Raw genomic sequence first — 22,606 nt, 5'->3', positions numbered from 1 at the left:
TGGCATCTGAACGCCTTTACCTGTCAGCAACTGGTAACTTTTTGTCAATGACTGAACATGGAGCAAGGAAATTCTTGGTTTAAATTACAGTCTTCTTGCCCTACTAGATTGTTGGATCACTTGGCTTACCCAAGTAGTGCAGAGGAGGGTGAAAAATATGCTATCTTTTCTCAGAAGTAAAGATGATGGGATCCTTGCTGTTATCCTTTGCGCTGTGGTAAAAGAAATGTGTATCAAAAGAGGTGTTTTTGCAAAGCATATGGCTCTTACGCTAGTTCAGAATACAGTACATTTTGGATTTGGTTGTAAAACAGTTCTGTGTTTTTTGCACTCTTGAGTTGGAGTGTGACATCTTCAACAGATGGACAGCTAAATTCCTTCATAATCTGCGTCCTACCCTTCAAAAGAGGAATCGAGATTATGATTTGTTAAACGTGCTGCTGCTAAGGAAGCCTCCTCTGTCCAAGAAGTTTGTTGCACACCTATATCCGTGTTGGAAAATTTGACAGCTCCACAGTTGAGCACTGGGGTCCTTTGATTTGAGGCTGTAATCTTTCTGCACATAGAGATCCAGCTTTGCTCATGTGCTTTTTTCAAGCCTTACTAAGCCACTGTTACGTTTGTCTAGTTTTCAGATCCGTGTCCTTAATCATGGAGCAGGCAAGTTGGTTGAATCCCCGTGATTTTTATTTTGGGGAAAGTGTTGGCTTGTTTCCTTTCTGTAACCCTGAGTTCTCAATGTTGCTGTATTTTTAATAGCCTAATTTCTCCATTCAAGAGTTATTTCCAAACTTAATTAACCCCACCTGCTTGGATGGTAGAACTGCCTTTTCATTTCCAGTCAGCTTTCCTGGTCACATTTCTATATGTTCTATCCTCTGACTATTATAGACTTTGTAAATGGTGTGGAAATGCCAGTTGGTGATATATGGGCCTCTTTAACACTTCTTTGATTTATGTGCAGCCCAGTGAAAAAAGCAAAGAAAGCAAATTATGCTGGAAAAATGTTGCCAATCTTCACTTTTTTTCAGTCTTAGTTAAAAACTAGTTTTTTATCAATCAAACCCCATAGGTTTTTCTTTCCAAAACAGCAGCCATAACTTAACGCTTTGAAGACTTGAGATTACAATTTGGACAAGATTTTCAAAAGTGGCCAGTGGTAGGTAGGTAGGTAATTTGGATGCCTGTTCTAAGAAGTTTTTTAAAGGGTGTGATTTTCAGAGTTGGGTATGTAAGTCATTTCCACATACAAGAGCTCTTTAAAGCATCCACAGTTGGCTCTATGCATGTCCAAGCATTAGGCTTGCAGGTATACGTTTCTAACTGCTCCATGGCTTTCAGTTGTTTACGTCTGTGTTTCTTTTTGCATGTCCATTTATGCGTTGCCGTCTGGCCTGTGCATATTCTTCTTTTGTCATTTTCCTCGTTTGTTGGTTTATTTGTAATTCTTTGAGATCTCAACACCAAGAGGTCCGAATAACAACTTGATCTCAAGAGCTGCTCACAAAAGCTGACAAGCGGCCGGTACTGGATGGGAGAGACCCATAGGAGAGAAGAACACCCAACGGGCCTGTAGTCTACCAAGGAAGCTGGAGAAGACCCGATTTCAGAGAAAACGAGTGACGAGTAAGGACCATGATGACCAGAGGACTAGTCGCATCAAGATCAGGTGGCCTGTTGTAGTCTGGCATATGGCTGGGGTATAGGGGAGGTGGAGCCCCATGAATATCTGTCAGGAGAAACACCCAATCTTGAGGGACTGCCAATGAGAGACCCTGCCACTTGAGATACATTCAGAGTTGTGACAAGTGAGTTTTGGGGCTCTCTCCAGGGTGATTGGGGTCCCTGTCTGAGGTTGCACAAAGCCTCCCCGTGCCTGTCATTAGGTGCACGCACCAAGGCAACGCATGAACGAATATTCAAAGTCAGACGGGCAAAATGTGATTTGTGCAGCTAAGCCTTGCACTGGAAACTCTCTTCACAGAGTTACAATTCTGCACTTTCTTGATGGCAGAAGGGTATGGAATCTGAATCTTAATTTTATTCCCAAAGTCTGCTAAAAGCTCAGTCATTTTCATGAAATTGCATAGCCGTTATTGGATCTCAGTTTGTTCTAGTCACAGGAAAAGGAAATGCATGGAACGCACAGAAGATGTGTGCCTTGGTGTAATGTATCGCCACCTTGGGGAGCCATTGTAGCATGCTTGCCTTGTGCCAATGACTACCCTGGTATAGGCTGCAGACAGAAGATGCACACACTTGTGTAACTTCAACTGGACTAATTTTACCATGTGTAATTCTATTCCAGGTTGAGCAGGGTTATCTCTATGTGGGAGCTTGTCATCTTCCCACTCTTTTTTTTTTTTATTTACACTGATGTAAATGTATCTTCTGCGAGGGCCCTGAGAAGGACCCTCAGAATACATTTAAACTATGGACAACATCCCTTAAGTCTAGCATGCTTCACCATTGGAAATAAGATAGCATGAAATTTATTTATTTTTTTCTAAACGTGGATCACATAACGCTCTTCTGGAGCTTACAAGATTTAAGGTGACGATGCTGGAACATGTTTCCTGAAAACTAGTATAATTTTTTGTGCCTAAAAAACGGTCTGTAGACGCTATGAAAAAACATACGAATTATCTGTACAGAAGTCTAGCCAAAGGGTACTGTACATAGTAGCTCTTCAGCAAACTCCAGTATATCCCCTGAAAATTATTCATGTAACAATTTGCTGTCATAATATGTTTCTTATTATCTCCACTCCTAAGTAATCGTTGCAGGCAGAATTTCACTTTAGGACATGTTGAAGACTAGAATGTCTTATCCAAGTTGCCTTAAATCTTTTTTTAAAGTGCTAGAAGTCTGCAAGTCTCACCCAAGAGTTTAGGAATTCAGGGATCCATAAAGGGTCAGGAAGACTGAGTAAGAGTTATGGTCTTCAGCACACGGTATTGGGCTGTAATTGCACATTCTAGTTAATACTATTGTTTTAGCTGTGGGAATTATCTTATTTCATAGAACCTACAATAGGAAGGACTTTTTTCTGTTGCCAGTGACTGATGAGGCTGTCCCTGAAGCCACAGGAGCTGTAAGGAGAATGTAAATCCACAGTTGTATTTGTGGATCTCTCTCTCTCTTTCTTTCTCTAACTTGCTCACTCACTCACTTTCTTTTTTCCCCCCTGAATGTAGGAAACTTAAATAATTATACAGACAAACTGTTCTATTGCTCCTTCACTAAGAAAACGGCAGCTATAGCTGTTGTCAATAGTACCTCATTCTTCCACTTGCCAGTGACCCAAATCTTGGTTTAGTAGGTATTATACAAGACCATACTTTATTGCTTTTTGTTTGGTGGCAGTGGTGGAAAGGCTGCAGACTCTGGGAGACTATGAATAAAGCTTAGGGTATCAACTTGCCAGTGGAAAGTATGAGCATTAGATATATGTCTATAGGCAGATATCAATATAGGTGTTCCCCTTTTCTCTCCCTTGGCCTATTAAGGCTATTGCAGGAGAGGGTAGCTCCTTATTTTGTTGGAAGTTCATTACATGTGGTGTGACATAATTTTCAGTGTTTTGCAGTTAATTCTTTGAAAGCAACCAGAAGTGGTGGAGCTTGTCAGAAAAAATGAAAATCATTTAATCAGGAGTAAATATATAAAATATATAGAGGCAGTAGAGGTACCCACGGGAGCCAATCCTGGGAATTTGCTGCATTCACTAACCTTATTTCTCTTTCCTATGGTTTTATCCTCTCTTTCTCCTGTCTTCATGTTGTCACTGGAATGTTTTAAATCTGCATTAGCTGAAACGTGTCAAAGGCAATCTGGGGGGGAAAAATGGGATGCTGTCTCTTTCTTTCTTGAAAATGGTTTATCTGGCACACCCCTAAAGTGCTGCTGCAGTGGAGCCTGTTGCTGCTACAGTTAAGTGTGTACGAGCCAATTCTAGCTCTTTTTTCCTATTGCAGACCAGTTCTGAAGTTACTTCAGACACAAGCATTCACTGTTACCAAGACAGCAAGCCATTCTTTATACTTACACAGCTGCCACCTGAGCCTCTGACTTCAAAGATTCTGTCTGGAGCTTTAGAGAAATGTTAATTTTAGCCTTTCAGGGCATAAGAGCAGAGACTTAAGTTTTAAGTTCCCCTAGCTTTTTAAGGGACCATAGCTGCTCCAAGGGCACATATTAATCATGTCCTTATTGAGACTTGAGTTTTAACAACCTGTTTTCTCCATTACAGAGTCTCCCCTCCCACCCCCACCCCCTCCCAAAAAATTCTTTTGTTACGAAGAGAATTTAGGTTTTCCGTCCTGTTTTCTGTCGAGTATGAATGTTGCACATTTTTAGCTCAGTGCATCAAATGCAACACGCAGGTAAATAAAACATAAATGGACGCGATGAAAACATATATTCCACATACTCTAACACCTAGATGAAACAGAAATCATTTTCGCATTTATTTTAAGAGTAGTAGATGTGATGTTCTGTATCCAAGCAAGCACTTGTACTACAAGATACCTTGAGAACAGCATTACCCCTGTTGCTGATGAATGTCTTTTGCCTCTCCCTTGATTCTAGAGGTGATCTCTCTGTTCCACGTTCTTCATAGATTCCACAGACATTAGGGCTGGAAGGGACCTCACAAGATCATTGGGTCCAGCCCCAGTGCTTCTTGTACTTGCAGTCCTCCAGGGCTGCTTTTTATGCACCTGGGTGTTACTTACACAAGCAAATATTAATTAGTTTCTGCTTAGGTTTCCTTTCTTGATATGCTGCAACTAGCTCAAGCCCTTTGGAGAGTCCGACTGAATGTTTGCAGACAAATTGAGCTTAAAGTATATGGTTATACTTTTGAGGACTGTGTGAGGTTTTTTTTTCTTTCCACAATTTGAGGCATGTATAAAATACAGTATATCAGCATCCTGTACTGTTTACACTTGGTGAAAATCTTAGTTTTCCTTAAACTAGGGAACAGCCTGATTTTAACAAAAAAAAAAAAAAAAAAAAGAATCCCTTCATTTTACCTTGAAGTGCAATTTAAATGTTGTTAATCTAATGGGGAAAATCCATTTCAAAACACTTAACACCCCCCCCCACTTCCCCCCCAAACAAACAAAACAAAAAACCCCCCTGTATGAATTGTATCCAGGTTGTTGTAGCTGTATTGGTCTAGAGGAAAAGGCAGTCGGGACTCATAGTAGAGATGATATCTTTTATTAGACCAACAAGATTTTTGCAAAAAAAAAAAATCTTTAATGGCAAGCTTTCGGGCACAAAAAGCTTTAATTGCAAGCTTTTGAAGGGTGTTCGTGCCTGAAAGCTTGCCATTAAAGAATTTTTTTTTGCAAAAATATTGTTGGTCTGATAAAAGATATCATCTCTACTATGAGTCCTGATTGTATGAACTGTAGTAACTCTTGTACAGACTTGGATGCTAGAACCGGTTTTATTAAGAGGGGTATTGGTGGCCCTACCAGGGCTATGACTGACTCCAACAGAATAGTGCCAAGGGGTTGATAACTTCCTCTTGGAAAGAAACCAGCGGCCATCAGAGGAACCTTGGTGTAATAGCCCATTTGAAGGACAGAACTTTTATCATTTCAGTAGTCTTTTAGGGTGATGCTGCAGTTTCAGGGTTGGGCAGGAGTCCAGTCTAATGATATAGATTCTTTTAGCATGCTATCTGGACCTCTCATGATAACCTTGTCAAGTAGGTGACAAGGAATCTTTCCTTTTAATGGAAAGATTCAGGTTCTACAGGAAGCTTGTAGTAGAGCTCAGGGCTGAAGCCTAACTCCCAGTCAACTGTAATAAGACACAACCAGTTGTTTCTTAAAGCTTGAAAATGCTCCTTAGGTCATCCAGACGATTCACGGAAATATAAGTGCGAAGGCTAGCGAAAGGGGATGGAAAGGTCACTGCCGTGGTGACTTTATTTACACGGATCCTTTTAAGTCTCTTTAAAACTTGCTCTCTAAGAGTTAGTGTACAGGGCAAGATGGGCATTTTCCTAGGTATAGCTCACGATGAGGAGCTTGAACTTCATCAGCTAGCATGAAACAATATTTTTTTATTTCCATCTTATTCTTTTAACTAAGAAACAAAATCAATGGCAACAAAAAAGTGATTCCATTTACAGCGATCAGCTTTGTCAGCGGTTGGATACTGGCTTTTTGAGAAGAAGGGATGCCAAAATCTCTTTGTCAATTGAGTGTTCTTGGTAATGGGAACATGTTTTCTTTTCTTTGCAAGCCCTTTGTTCATTAAGGCATGATGAAAAGTTAGTTGTCCCATAATGTTCACCTCCTTCCTCACCAACACCAACTCCCAAAGGAGTGAGCAAGGACAGCACTGATCAAGGCACTGACTTGCTGTCAGGAGTTTCCCTATGCTGAATGTGTTTTTGGAAACAAATGTGGGACAAACACTCTCAGGCTGAAATTTGACACTAATTAAAACAGCACTTAAAGCATAAATATTGGGCTCAAAAAGATGACAAAATCTATAGCAAAGGAGAGACGGTTTAAAGCAAACTGAGACACTACCTAAAAAGAGACATACTTATCATATCATAGTAGTAGTTTGGGGTTAGAAGGGACCTGAACAGATCATCTAGTCTGACCCCATACATACTTTTATTTATGTATATGCCTAATTTCTCAGGAACAATTCCTCTTGGACCTCTTCTCTCCAGGAGTGAGGAGCATGTCTAGAACTCTTGGGAATATTCTGTATTTTCTGGTGTACTCATCAGATGTTGGACTGGTGATGTAGTGCACATATGAGCGACTGCATGGAAGAAATTAATTGAAATATAAGCTTGCTAATTCCCTAGTATAGTTAGATCAGAGGTTGTGGGATGAGAGAAAAGACATGGCTACTGTATTTGGGGACTTGAAAGAAGAAAGTAATGACATGCTATCAATGTTAGTGTCTAAGATGGATAGCTTGGGTAATGTAGTGAGTTGGAATGAGTGTTGAGGGCTAAATATTCTTTAAAAAAATCATTTTCTATTTGAGTCACATGCATAGAGCAAAGACAGGGTGCCTGGCTGAACCCTGGTTCACAGGAGAAAACATGTAAGTAACTAAATTGAAGACCCTGCACTTTTGATTCAGTGATGCTGTTCCAGCCAAGTTGGATACCTAAAATAATTCTAAAATGATCAAACATTGTTTAGAAAAAAGAGAATTTCCAAACTGGTCTCATTATCTGATATCTGCTTTAAAAAATATCAATTAAAGTAATGTAATTTCTCTTTTGCCTTCTTTCGTTTGCAAAGATGAAACCAGGGGCGTGTCTTCCTTGCTTGCTCATAGCTCTGTTCAAAAGACTGACTACAGCTTTATCATACTAGAAAACTCCCTCATTAGCTGAAAGGGGGAAAAAAATTAATGATGGGGGCAAAATGCTGTGCATCTAAAAAGGAGGGAAATAAGCAGGCATTTGCTGGTTGGAGTGCTTATGGAGTGTATTTGGAAAGTCTAGGAATGGATAAAGCTATGTTCCCACTGTAATGAAACCTTTATTCTCTAGGAGGTAGGAAATATTGTTACTATTACTTTCTCCTACCTGTCGAATCTTATTATATTCATGTATTTTCCTGTACCTATATCTATATTAAAAGCATTTGGAAAAAATATCATTGGGGTATGGATATAAGCAAACCCAAAAAGTGACTTTGTGATTTGATACTTCTTAAAGCAAAGCCATTACTATTTAAAACAAAGCAAAACCAAACCAAATCCACACATTTCAAGAACGCTTAACATGTGCATTTAACGTACACACTTAACTGTTGTGATTCCTTGTGAATGCTCCAGGTAATATTTTTTTCTGTTTCTCCAAGCTGAATGGTCTCTTCATTGTGTGCCATGTGCTTATTCGGTCAGAGCTCTACATTGACAGAACCTCTGGAGTATGAATTATATAAGCAAAAGGCCATTTGACATACCATGGTCCTGCTGACAACTTGTGTGTGTGTGTGTGTGTGTGGTCAACAGGAATTTTATTTCCAGTCTATTTCTTGCTGAAAGGTGCAGATCTAATACTATTATTATTTAACTAGCAAACTGCCCATCAAGAATGATGGGGTGGGAAGGAATGGAGTGCTTCCTCCCACCACCACATGCTACAGGCACCTCCTAGGAGCTGGGGGAGGAACCTTGCATGCAGCAGCCACTGCTGCCACCCACTGCCCCACACTGCTGCTGCTCTGTGTTTCGCCATGCACCACCCCCTTCCTACTGCATCAGGAGCCACGCCTCCAAGAGCGTTATGGACAGACAGACTAAGCCTCCCTCCCCCCCACCAATTGCCTGTCAAAAATGACACAGCTTGCAACATCTGTATTACGAGTTAGCTATTGCCAGAATAGATCATCTGGCAATAACTAACTCGTAATACAGATGTTGCAAGCTGTGTTCCATAGGTTACTCATAGTCTCTGGAAGCCTGCGTGGTTATATGGTGCTATTTTTCTTGTTTCTAGATTGGGGAAACAGGATACTGTGAGAGAAAAAGACTGGAAGAAACCAAGTCGTTAAAGTCTGAGAACCCTACATCCTTCCATAAGCAGAAAAATGGAAAAAGTGTTATTTTTGTTGTTTTAGCCCCATTACAACACTAGGGAACATCCTTTATACCTGAAAATGCAGGTAATGTTTCCAATCTCAAGGAGTCAAAAGTTGGGAATCATAAATTTAAAAGCCATGATTTAAAAAAAAAAAAAACTATTTTGTATTTACCCTTTAGGTGAACCTTCTTGGTATGTTCACATGATATTTTCAAGCTTTTCCTACCAATACCCGAGAGCCAAAACATTTTAAAATTTAAAAATGTGATATTTCCCATGCTTCCTAGAAGCAGAAGAAACCCATCATGTATCATGAATTGTGGTAAAGTGGTAAGATTTGACATCACTGTGTACCCCAGGTGCTGAGTGTTAAAAGGAGAATGCCTCCCACCCCGTCCGAACACTCCCCCCCTTCATTTTTTTTGAATTTAGAGTTTATGCTGCTTCTACATGCGTTGTGGGAAGATCAATCATCAAAACTTAACAGGGGAATGTGGGAGGTAAAGACCTAAGCTACTCTCAAACCAGCTGGGATTCTTGAAAGCTGAAAGTAACATGGAAGTCTTGCTGTAATAATACTGCTGAATAAAATGGTATCATAAGTGGTTAATAAAGTCATGATTTATATTACTGCCCAGTTTGATAGCATTCTGGTACAATAGATATTTGTCATATTTTAATCTGAGAGCTGTTGCCACTTGTCAGTTGTTTCCATCTAGCCAGCAAAGTGCTAACAGCCGCTTGAGTATGAAGACCACTGAAAAGTATGAGAGTGCAAGAAACTTCTGACAGTTTAATTGTGTTGCTGTTTTTAAAACGTGAGACTGCTATATTGTGATTGCGTATCCCATCTCTATACCTCCTGAAAAAGAGTAATTGATTAAATGAATAAGGATTCCTCAAAAAAAAAAAAATCTATGAAGGCAGAACAATAGAGAGAATAATTACAAATTGAGTAGCTCCGAATAGAAAGCATGTGATGAAAAGGTGGATTTTTTTCCTCCCCAATTTCTTTATTTACGCTTGCCTTGCAGTGAAAACTGCAAATTCTACTTTGGCAGTGTTAAATAGTTCAAAAAAGGAGGATTCTGGAAAAGTCTAAGGTTTTCTGTTGTGAAACGGTAAGAGGAGAATAAAAATGTAATGCATTGTATATTATGTGCTGGACCTTGCACTTTAGATTTTGTAAATAACATTTTCTGGTAACATCTCTATTTTTCAGTGATTTCTGAATTGCCTTTACACTTGGTTCTGTTCTTTAGAACCAGCGAGTAAGGAAACATTTTTCCAAGTCTTTCAGTTCAAAAACGCATTCTGTGGAATACAGTATGTGATGCTTAAATAATGTATAAATCAGGCTGGACAGGAGCTGCCTGTCAGTTTTATTAACTTTGACCTTTTCTCCCATTATAAAGATGGTTTGGTAAATATTTAATGGGCCCTTATAGATTTTGACAGTTGGGTCTGTGTTCCTGGAAGCAGCATTGGGTATATATAATACATATAATTAACAAAAGTCTCACTTAATCACTTGGACTCAGCCCTCAAGGAGAGTCTGTTTTTGGGGAATAGTAAATTAAAAAAAGAAAATCCCTCTTTCCTGGTACATAGCTCTTTGGTGAGAGCTAAACTTGGACTTTTCATCATGGCCACTATATTTTTCAAGTGGTAATATTTAGAACTCATCTGTAATAACCAACAATTTTTGCTCCATTTTTGAGCACATGGTCAAAGTGATACCATGTAGGTAAAAGACCTGCCTGCGCCACTCTGCTTGTAGAGCCTAAGTCTTGCAGAGTGGTGTCAGCAGGGACAAAATGGCTGAGCTTGCAGCGATCTTAATAAGATGCAGCAAAGGAAAGGAAATTGTAGAGCCAGAGGGGTCTTCTGCCAAGCTGTCTTTTCCTTTAATTCCATAAAATGCTGTACATATTGCACTCATTGCAAATTCTAGTAGTGACGATTGAAACCTTAAGCCCCCGACACTTTGAAACATTGTCTTTCAAACTTAGACTGTCCCTTGCTTTCATTGATTTCCCATTTAAGAAATCTATAGGAGAAAAAACAAATTTGAACAAAATTCATTGGTCTAAGATGAGTTGTTAGAGCAAGGTGATGCCCCTCCCTTTCCCAAGCTGAGAGCAATTCTGCTTTTATTAAGAATGCTATGCATCTCTGTCGGTGTTGCACCACCCAATAGATCACATACCAAATTGACCAAGTAAGTCAGGTACCTGTTAAAAGGCATTATGGATGCTCTAAACATAGATATTCTAGTCATATTGGTTGCACTGGAGAGCTTCACTCACTTTTATAGCCACTTTCAAGGAGATTACTTTGGCTGCCTTTGCTCCCCTAGTTTTAGTCAGTCCTTTGGGTGGTGGTTTTGCCTAAGAAGGGTTTATTTTCTGAGCATTATTAATCATAGCTTTCTGACCATGACCTTTCTTCTGCGCTGGTCATTGGATTAGTTTCCTTAACTTGTAAAGCAGCTGACCTTTTTCGAAACAAATCTATGGATGCTTCAGTGAAAAAACTGATACAGGACTTGTGGTGTGGAAGAAATTGTATTTTTTGCTGACATGAAATAAATATCTGAAGCTTTTAACTTCAGACTGGTGGAAAATCTGAACAGGTTGATTTAAGTGGTGTTGAAGTTAATTTGTAACTTGTCATTCCTACAATTCATTTCAGCATGAAGACATCAGTGTGAATGTATCTTTTTTTAAATCTCCAGGCAATGAGGACACACTCAGTAAAATCTTGCAGATTCACATATGTCCTTCCCATATTGTCTTTCATTGACGACTAAAAATGGGTGGGGAAGAGAACTGCTGTATATAACATTTTCATTTGTAAAACTGCAAGGAGCAAGTGAAAACAATTTAAGAGAACTAGGTTCTCCCAGTGCAAAGGGCTGTGTTCCCTGAACCCTTTTTTATAAGGACCCTCAAATTTCTTTTTATGATCATTGACCCGCTTGCAAATAACGTTTGCCTTTTGCATTAAATAAAAAGTTTGCTTTTGGCATTAAAACCCCCCCAAAAACCTTAATTTAACAAATGCACGTTTTCACTGATGGTATTCATCAGCAGACTACAACACCAGGATTGTTTGTGCATGTTTTAATTCTGCTGGTAAGAGTCAGTCCAGTGCTGCCTAACTGGCAAGGAGCTGTTGTGTTACCAAGGACGTTGATGCTGAAGGTCTGAGATGGGTAGAATATTGCAAGGGGGTGGGATTTTAAAAATACACTTTTTTTTTTACTGATTTTTTTTTTTTTTTTTTCCTTTTCATTTTATGTAGTTACAATATCATGCAGGGCTAGCGTCTGGCCTATTGAATCAACAATCTTTGAAGCGCTCAGCCAACCAGATGGGAGTATCTGCAAAACGCAGACCAAAAGCCCAGCCTACAACCCTTGTCTTACCGCCTCAGTAAGTACTGGAATATTTTTGAGAATTTGCACTATGTAGTGTTTCCAATTTAAAAAAAACAACCCAACTTTTTAATAAGAAATAGTTTTTGTTCTGTAGGGGGATGATAACTCCAGTAGGAATAAGGACTGTGGGCACTGTAAAGACAATTTGTCGCTGCCTGCTATAGTCATTAAAGGTTACTTGGGACTGTGACAAGGAAAAATCAGAGTTACAAGAGTTTTCTTTCCAGCGAGCCCTGTGCTTTGACATTGAAGCAGGATTCTTCACTGATTAGGGTGACTAGGAGCCTCAAGTAGGGCTCCTCTGAAGGTCCTATAAGAGGAGTGAAAGAGTCTTTGTTGCGAGTTCTTTCTTGACAAATGTCTGTTCTGAGTCCATCTGTTCACCATATGTTAATTTGGCATTAGATTTAAACCTGCTTTACAGGTGACAAGCAATTATGAGGACACCTAGAAACTGTTTAAGGACATAGACAATCAACACTCTAGGCAGTCTTGTGTTCTAATGCCAAAAGCACAGAACACCCACAACTCAGCTTTATAAATTAATAAGTTGCTTAAAATATTTAGGTACAGATAAAAAAAAAACAAAAAAACCCAACAACCCAAAAACAACAAAAAAGTATTATAACGGGAGGAAATGAAGTGTTAAGCAATTATTCACTGTACTATCATCTGTGCTGTTTGTGAAAACTGACTGCTAATTTTTTTTAAAGAACAAGATTCACAAGGTATAAATACCAGACTACTGTCCATGGGGGTTTTAGTCTCATCAGCCTCTCTGTTGTCACCAGAGTCCCCAACACTGAGTTGGTGCAAAGCCCAAGGGAAATCCAAATGCCCTCAAGATGAATGAGAACAGTGCCATCAGCAGATCTTTCCCCATGTATAGTAACTTTTAAACAGCTGCTAATTGAAAAATCCATACAATGTTGTATCTTTACCAATACATCAATAGCAGGCTGGTTGAAAAGGCTGCTTTGATACAAGCACAAGATGTAGGGTCAGATACTGCCCTCTTTTGTATCTGTGTAACTGCATTGATGTACAAACTTGCAAGCAGTGTGATAAACCGGGGGAAAAAATTGGCTGATGAATAGGGGTTTTTTGTGGGCAGAAGTGTCAGAGATATTTGCTGTAGAGGACTGATTTCCATGATGGTTCATGAACTGGAGTATTGTGTTGCTAGCTAGCCCTTGCAGTTTTTATTTTGTAGTCTGCAGATATTTGGGGGTTTTTTCCGCAAAGCCCCGATTTTTCTCATATTCTCATTATGGGAGATTTCCACCTTTATATTTAACTTACTTATAAGTAAATCTTAGCCTTCATGGTTGCAGAGAAAAGCCTGAAAATGTGACCAGTGCGTAACTAAAAATATCTAATAGAAATAGCTCTAAACATACACATTTTTAAAAAGCTCCTGAGATTTGGGAGCCTGACTGGTTGTTTTTAAATGTTTTGACCTGGCTACACTGAGAATATAAATTCAGAATGCTTTACTGTTTTATTTTCCTATTTCGCTTGATTTCCCATTGAATTCAGTGGTAGGCTTACAGAGAGATCGGAGTATAACTGTACCTTGGTGTGTTAACTAAACTTTTAGTTTTCTTTACGGTTTGTTCAATACTTCATTGCCACATTCACTATCACTCAAGTGGAAGATAAGCTCATTTTAAATGCTCCCCCTTTCCCCCTTGTTCCTTCCTCATTGACCTTTCTGTTTCTTCCCTCGTTTTCTCTTTTGTAATTTTCTTCATTGTGAATTTCCTCCCTTGCAGGAACTTCTAGCTTCTTCTTTCTTACTCATGGGCTTTATTTCTTCTCCTTTCCCCTTCTATTACTAAACTAAGCAAGAAACAGTTGAGGGTTTTCATTTGGAGTCATTAGATTTTTGAATCCAAATGGTAAGGAAAATAATTGTGGGCAAAGGAATTGTTGTTTCTGTCATTCTCTTGCTGTGTGCAGATCCAGGCAGGCAATGCTGCATCAGGTAAGGTTAATTCTTGTTTGAAATGTTTTCTTCTCAAATGCAAGAGCTGGAAACTTCTTTTCTTTCATGGAATCCTGGGTCTGCAGATTCCAAATATGCTACATAAAATGAACAGGAGCTGGATTTGCTCTATTGATAAGAGTTGAGGGGAAGGTAAGAGGGGTTTGAATTTGTTTACATTTTGAAGAGATGCTTTAAAAAAAAAATAACATAGAACCAAAAAAAAAAAAAAAAGAAAGAAAAGAAAAAAAAAGCGGAAAAAAAAAAGGGCATAATTTGGGATTCCTTCCTGCTTGTGATAAGAGATTTAGAACCAGCAAAACAATATTTTCCAACTGCAGTGGGAAAACACAGAGAGGAAGCTAACTGTCTTTCCAGGTACCCAACAGTCTGCGTGTGATTTAGCTTTTCTGTAAAATGGTGTTGCTTTGTCCTGTGTAGCTGGTACCAGTGCTGTTGTGCATTGACATGCTGTTGCAGACGATCTGGAACGGGTTTAGTTTCCCTCAAAAGGAACATGTGCTGAATTTCTACCGTTCTGGATGATTATATCTGACTATTTTAACTAACCAGTCCTTGATGCACCTATTTAATCTTAATATGTTTGTGTATCTTCAGTTCTATTTTTATAGTTAATCTGGTGTTTTAATCGCAGTATAAGTATAGTGTGACAAACAGATTTATATGATTTTAGTTGTGCTCTAGCTTCATGGGAGTTATGATAATTCCTGCCCTGTTACTTTTCCTTATTCTTCATTGAAGCAAAATGAAAAAAATCTTCAGTGCAAGCAAGATTCTTGCTTGAAAGGAGATTTTTTTTGGGCATGGTGAACTCTTCCTAACTCTGGCATTTATATAATAAAAATTCTATTCTGGATCTATTTCGTAGTGGAGGAGAGGAGGAAACTTTTTTTTTGGCACACGTGCTGATTGCTTCCTGAAATGTATTTAAATTTATTTGTAAGTCTTTAGGTTGAGACCTGCTGCATATAGGGATATGGTGTCAATTAAAGCTATTCAGAGCAAATTCATTACTGCAAATTTTTTTCTATAGCATCAGTAGATAAGACTACCTCTGCGTTTTAGTGGTTGAGTATCATGTTTCAGGGCAGCAAGTTGAAGTTGGAACGAACAACAACACAGCAGTAATTGATGTCAGTCAGCAAATGAATGTCAGGAAACTACCACCCTCAGTCTCGGGAAGTAACGTGAATAATGACATGGACAAAGAACAGTCTGAAGGCCTTTCATGCAGATTTCCAAGAGAGACTTCAGTATTAAAACAGCTTGCCTAGGATTCAGTTGCTAACAGGGCTTAGAGAATAGCACTGACGAATATTTTATATCACTGGCATTTTTTTTCTTTTCTAGAAAAAAATATAACACTTGAGACTGATATTTTATCTTCTATTCTTAGTAGAAATCATGCCGTGTAAGTTATCTTGGAATCCATATCTTCATTCCTTATTACAAAGTTGAGGTTGGCATTGTGTAATATTTTATGGCCTCTATACTTCTAGGGCTGAGATTCAAAACTAGACTCATCTGTAAGCATTGTTTCAACCAGACTCAACTTCATACATGCTGAATTCTTATGAAGTCCATCAGAAGAGGGGTATGTGTTCAGGCCTTCTGCCAACCATGACTGCAACTGTATTTTTTTATTTAAAAAGTAAGTGAGGAAATGTGGGCCCTTGCTTTGGGTTCTTCTAAAATTGAAAGACCGCTTAACACAGTTATTGCCCAAATGTCTTTTTGTTTTATTTCTTCTGGCATCATTTAATTAAAGGTAAATTCTCACTCCTAAAACTTGATCCCTACCTCCGAAAGCCATGTGCCATGCCATGATGGCTTGAAACTGCTGAAAATGGTTAGCTTTAGGAGGAACTCTCTGCCAGTGCACAGTCCTGCTGAGAGCGTAACAAACTGTCTGATGTGTTACTGCAAAGCTGAAAAATCACATCAGTGCGAAACACTGCGGTCTGATGAAGAGGGAACAGAGGAACCCCAGGGAGCTGACTTCATTTGTTATTGCGGTTGTACTTGTGGCAAACACAGGGGGTTTAATAGTAATAACGGGGAGTTTTAGGGGTATCAACCAAAAACTATAACCTGTAGTTAGTCATGACAGAAGCAGTTTCTCAATGCTCCAGTTCAGTCGTTAGTCTTTTCTAGACTGGCAGGTAACATGGCGTAATAATTCAGCTTGAATTCTTCCTGAAACTTGGCGTTGCCACATCCACGTCTGAGCATTCTTTAGAGTCTTTCGTCGTGGCATGAGTCGTGTTGCACAAATCGACTTTTGCTAGCCCAGCAACTTCCAGTTCTTTCCAGTTCTTGGCAAGTATTTTTCACTGACTGGGGGCCTTCATTGCTGAAACAAAAATCAATCCTCCGTGCTTGCGTGCTTGTCAGTATGACACTTAAATGTCTTGGGCCTCTTCCTGGGAGGTTTCGCCATTCCTCCTGGTTCTTTTAAGCACCTGGGTCAATGGCAAGTCTTAGTTCAGGATAGCTCCTGAAGTTTCAGACGGGAGAGCTGCCTCTGTCCTTTGTAGTCCATTCAGAGTAGATGCACATAACAGGGGGTATATGCATTTTATTCCCCCAGTCTTGAGGGATATTGGTTATGAAGAAGATGGTTGGCAATGCCAACTGCTACCTTCAAATGCTAAGCAAACATCCATAACTCTGTTTGCAATAGCATTGTTCCACATTTCATACAACCTACTGATAGATGCCAATTCTATTTACTTGGTGCCAGTGCTCTACCAACTGAAATTTTATTGAATCATAGCTTTTTATGTATGAAAAGCTCTAAAATTGCATCCTGCTTACTCATGGACTTGGGTCATTTCAGCCAGTTGTCTCGTGTGAGGAAATGATATATTTAGGTATTTCAAGCAGATTTTTTAGTACTATATCATAAGAAATTATTAGTGAAAAAATGACTTGCTTTGTTTCATGTGTTAACTAAAATGCGTAGGTAATAAACAGGCTTCCAGATAGCCAGATGTGCCAGAATAGGTCCTCTGACGATTTTATGGTGTGAAACAGCATTTTCTAAATCAGCCGTTAGTGACATGACTGAAAAATCCTTGTGGTCCTTCCTGGCAAGGTTTCTGCGGTGAATGTTAGAATTTTTTTCCCCTTTGCCCTCCCCTCTTCCTCCAGCCTTCCTTTCTTTGTCTTGCTTACTTCATGAATTTAGGGCCTTCATTAATGAAGTAAAAGCAGATTATTTGGGGAATGCCTAGCCTGCTGATCTTTCCTAGTTTTTTAAGGCCAGAAGAGATGGTTGTGATCATCAGAGATCTTGATTTTCTGTGATGGAATTGCAAGTTCTCTGATTCTAAAAAACCTCAACTGTGTGACTTTCAATGATTACAATGAAACGCCACTATACATATAGGTATCAGTTGAACATAATGTTTTATTGATATATTTATAATGTTAAAGTAGTTTGGAAGCCTACCAGTTTCTCAGTCATTTTAATAAAATGAATTCTAAATACCTATATATTTTGGCATTTGATTTTTGTTTTTTTTATCATGGAAAATCAGAGTTGCCCATCCCTCCTTTGCTTACCAGGGTATGGATCCAGCTGCAGCTGTCCCCCTTGCTGCTCTGTGATATGCTAGTGCTCTGCCCCTGCCGTTGCCCCTCATTCCCAATCCACAGCTTCCCATTCTCCCCCCAGCCCTATTGGTGCTCCTCACTCCTGACCCACAACCCCCTGTCCCCACAGGTACCCCTCACACCCAACCCACAGCCTCCCATCCCCATGCCTCACCCCCCCGCCAAGCCTTGCCCAAGGGAGCCCACAGCTGCTGGGGCTATAGGGCCAGGGCCCACAGCCTTCTGGCCACCCCAGCAGTGCCCAAGCCCCAGCTGCCACCCGGGAAGGTGGCAGTCGCTGTGGCTGGAGTGGAGTGCAGAGCTGCTGTCCATGCTGCCTGGCTGCCACATGCATGTGTGCACATGCACATGTACATAGTGCCTCCTGCCTGATTTGCCCTACTCCTGCTGGTCCCAAGTCCAAGCAGCCCCTTGCAGGCTGCAACTCTGCCAGCCTACAAAGGGAGACCTGTGGTTTTCCATGGTTTTTTTTCCTTTAAAGGAGAAAATCCATGTTTTTCCATGGTAAATGGAAAACCCAGATCCCTGGTGATCATACAGTCTGGTCTTGTCAATTACACAAGCCATGAAATTGCATCCAGGGATTCCTGCATTGACCCCAACAGAAGCACCAGCCAATTGTGATAGTTAGCATGTAAAGTCACAGAACCAGTATTATATATAACATGCTAACAATTACTTTATCCTTCTATAAAGAGAAATCAGATATTTGACTCTCGCGGAAGAGGAGCCTGTGGCTACTCTTAAAACTATTCAGGAAGGAAAGAGCTAAAAGGGTAGAGCTGTAACATTGTTGCGTTGTGAAAAAAGTCATCTCAGGTTCTTTGTGCTATTCTAAAGTTCTGCTTTCCCCCTACTGGCAGGGTGTATTAAGTAACAATATTCATTAAATACCGCAGAGATGATATGCAATAAAGAGATAATCCTCAGGCCCAGGTCTCTACCTCTCTCTAGAAGAGGTGAAGTTGAGAATATAATTAAAGATTAAAACTGTTTGCATTCTGGAACATGGAGATACCTGCCTGTATATGATGGGGAATTGTATTAATAAGGAAGAGATCAGTTTCCAATAACTTTCAATACTAGGAGCTCATTTCATATCCGCAGTCATGTTTAAGTTTCTCTCAGTATTTCTTTGGCTTTACTTTTGCAAGATAGAGCAACGGGATCTATTAAAGAACATGCTGCTTCAATATAGTGACCCTTTTGCTTGCTACATTAATCTTTTTCATATGAAGAAAAAAGATTAAAAGTTAGGTCCTTGTAGCATAAGATAAGAGTGATTTCATATACATATTTAGCTTGTATATCTTTCAGTATAGAAATCTTGCATTCTCTAGCCATATCATTTTCCTAAATTGTGTGTTGTTATGAGTGTGCATATTTAAGATCACGTTGTTAAACTTTTTCCTTTTTTTCCTTTGATAAACTGATTAACACTTAGTTTTACTTCCTGTAGCTCCTGTGGAGTTCTCTCTCTCTCTTTGTTGGAAGCTGTAGTGGAAGTGCCAAAGAACGAGAATGCACTTTATTGATCATTAGGTGGCATTGCTGGTAGTGGTGCAGTCAAAATATATTTGTGCACCTTGCAACAAATTCTCATAATGATGCCCGTAATATCCGAAGCCTGACTAAGAGAATGCCTGCAAACTTTTCTTTTCTATTTGACTTTGTGAGCTATGCTCACATCTTTTACTTTTATCAAGAGTGTTATTAAAAGCTACTAGGTTTGCACTGCCTTCTAATAAATAGTAACTGTTGGATAAATATATGCTTCTCTTGCTTTAAAAGATGATCTGCAGGTGCTTTGACAAACGGACTGAGGTACTACATCATTTTCCTGTGGCTTTTGTAATTACCCAAGGAATCTCTCTTGCTCGTTCTGTCAACAGCTGGCATCATAGACTTCTGTTACTGGAATAGGGAAAGATCAGCTGCTTGGGTGTGGATGGCAGGGTGCTGGGCTTCATGTTTCCCACTGGCCACCTTCATGGCACTGTTTTGATTCCTGTTAGATCTATGAAATTATCATCGGTATGTGCAGGTGGCTTCTAATAATTAGAAAAGTGGCCCTCAAAACGAGGGGCTTTTTATAAAATTCTAATTATTTATATGTTTTATGAAACCCTCATCATAATATTTGAGCCACCATATCATGTTAGAATTAGGATTAAGTCACCAAGTGACGTTTTCTACCCAGTCGGAAATAATAATTTGTTAGTATGTTTAACAGCAAATGGGAAAACAGCATTTTGACAGCTTGGTGAAGGAAACGAGGGCAAAAAATCTAGATGTCATTAGCAGCAAGTGATATGTAAGTTGTTCAGAAAAAAAAACGCTATACTCACTGTTAAGTCCCTTGTCCCTTCTCACTTCCCCACTTCCTTTCCACTCCCCAAATAAAACTGTTTTTCAAGTTGTTTTTAGACTGGCATTCTACTTTTCATACAGTGGGACCACATCTTATTAGAGAGATTTGTCTCGGACACCTTTCCTTGTGATTTGCGATTGCATGGATTATATCTCTTCCCGTCCATTAATCCTTTAAGATCCCTTCTGGCAACTGCAACAATTGCTAATTCATAAACGATATTAGGAAATTGCTTGGATACTTTTTAGCTGCCTCTACTGTAATAAAGTATAACATATGCCCTTGTTTGAAAGGAAAAAGTTAATCAGTCTCCATTTTTTTTCTTAATTCTTTAACTCGGCCTCCTATCAGTTCTTTTTACTATCAACTGAAATCCAGGGCAGCTAGCTACATGCGACTAGCCAGGTTGCTGTGGATTGCTAGAAAGTGCTTCACAAGCTAGAGCTTGAAAGCTGCTAATTTAAGCAGCTGTTTATTTAATGAAAACATTAAATAAAACAACTTTTGAAATGGTGTGAATTATTTTTCCCTGTGTTGTGAATGGCCTTCAGTTTCTCAATTACAATTGTCTTCCTCTTTGCTTGCCATTGAGGAGTACGATACTGTATTACTGAAATGGCATCCTCCACTGAAACGCCTTACAGCCAATTGGAAATTTCTCCAAAGTCTTCCCACTGTTGCTTTTACCAGTTCAGGTGTCCTCATGGTAAGGAGGAGCAGTGGCCAAGATGGACTGCCAATGTTTTTAGCTGATTGCTGAGTGCCTAAAACTGCTGGGAGGCTTCTCTCTTGTGGTTTTCATCTTGGTATCATTGATGGACCTGAACTGGTAATAACAAGACTGAGAAAAATATTAGTGTAGACAAAGCTAGAAATGAGGTTCCAGTTATTGCAGGGTGCAGGTGGGGGGTGAAATATCTAAAACCTCTTATTGGAGAATGACAATTATTTTTTTATTAAATGCTTTAAAAGATACTGCATCTCCGCTTTGCCATAGAGCTGACTTCTTTTTATTTTTCAGGAAGTCAGTTATTTCACGTGGGTGTAACAGCACTCTGTATGAAATTAGAACAAGTAGTAAAGGGCACTTACATGTTACATCTTATTGTCTCCAGGAAAGATGCTTCCAAGCTCTTAACCAGAGTTCATTTTTTAAAATGGCTTACAATATAATGAAAAAGAATGGAGTATAGCAGTTAGTGTCAGCAGTAGATAGCATCAGCCGTGTTTCAGAGCACTAATGGTTCATTGTTCACGTATATCACAGAGCCCGTGAAACTGCCAGTGTTGGGGCATACTTATTGTGTGTGCGTGTGTTTAAATAATTAAAAATAATAGCCAGTCTATACATTTTATATAACAGCAGTCTCCTCTTTTGAGTTGATTAATATCTACCACGATAAGTATACAACATTATTTCAGTGGACAGAAGTAATTTTGTTTTAATCCAATGAGGACTTCCAGTAATTTGGTCTAATGTCGCTGACATTCTAACTTTCTACCTGTGTTATACATCTGAGGCACGCTTTTTTAATTAAAAAAGCTTGATTGAGTATCTTTTGCACTCCCCTTACTGTGCAAGAAAGGTACCTGAATTAATTGTTTTAGTTAGAAAATGGCTAAGAGGTTGAACATAGAAATCGGCTGCAGATAATTGGTCACATGAAATGTCTGTTTTTCTACGTGGTTCATAATCGATTTGGACATGTCCCATTTAGCTTTGTATCTGCGCAGGTTTGATGGCATATAGTTAGAGTTATTTCTTAAAGACAAAAGGAAGCTGTTTTGATATCCAGGTTTGCTGACATTATGAAGTATCCTTCTTTCATTCTATCGAAAATGTACACTTTTAACACAAAAATGATAACTTTGACCAGAGGACCCTTAAGAGGCCTCAAGGAGAAGTTGTTAGATTATAAGGAAAATGCATTCCAGTCTTAAAATTAGCGAAATGCCTGAAGAAGTTCTGTAGGCACTAGTCCTGTTTTAGCTAGCTGATGGGCTTCCTGTCTGACAGTGTTTAGGTGGCACATGACAACACAGTTACCCCTGAGTAATTCTCATTTACACACAATTGATGGTCCTGACAAAGCATCTGCTTCTTTCATCACTGGGTGATCAAGATTTATAGCCAGACTGTGGCTGATCCTTACAGATGGGAGAGTTGGGATGGTCAGGTTTGTGGGCAGGGAAGATGAGCAGCCTTCTGTTGACTTGCTGCTCATCTTGACAGCAATCGCCATGACCAGTAATCTCCCTAGATGTTGCTTGAATGCAGTCCTACGATACGGGAGGCAGATGAAGGCTGAAGGGAATAATGAGGGGTGTATTTTGTCCTTGGAAGAGCATATGTTATGTTAGGCTTTGTATTCCAAAGAATTCTGCATCCCTAACCACTCCCAGAGGCGGAGTGGAGACTCGGTGCCTTCTACCCTGCATCTTGCGCAACTTGCATAATCAAGTCCATGTTTAGCAGTTTGCCAGAGTAATAGCTTGTATTCTAAGACTCAACTATTTTATGGTGTTCAAGTGAACTTGTAATGTGTTTACTAAGGCAGCATGAAATCCTCCATATAAAAC

At 39.4% G+C, this 22,606-nt stretch overlaps 1 protein-coding gene across 1 annotated transcript in view; it reads left to right on the top strand.

The window, feature by feature from the left end:
* MED27 (mediator complex subunit 27) overlaps positions 1–22,606 on the top strand; it is a 144,062-nt gene that overhangs the window by 38,212 nt on the left and 83,244 nt on the right. The window contains exon 3 of the mRNA XM_019540833.1: positions 11,894–12,024. Coding sequence (XP_019396378.1) covers positions 11,894–12,024 — 131 coding nt within the window. The remainder of the gene's footprint in view (positions 1–11,893; positions 12,025–22,606) is intronic.

Source organism: Crocodylus porosus, unplaced genomic scaffold (genome assembly GCF_001723895.1).
Source record: "Crocodylus porosus isolate Cpor-Errol unplaced genomic scaffold, CroPor_comp1, whole genome shotgun sequence".
NCBI lineage: Eukaryota > Metazoa > Chordata > Crocodylia > Crocodylidae > Crocodylus > Crocodylus porosus.
The sequence above is the reverse complement of the archived record's forward strand: the minus strand, read 5'-3'. Positions and strand labels throughout refer to the sequence as shown.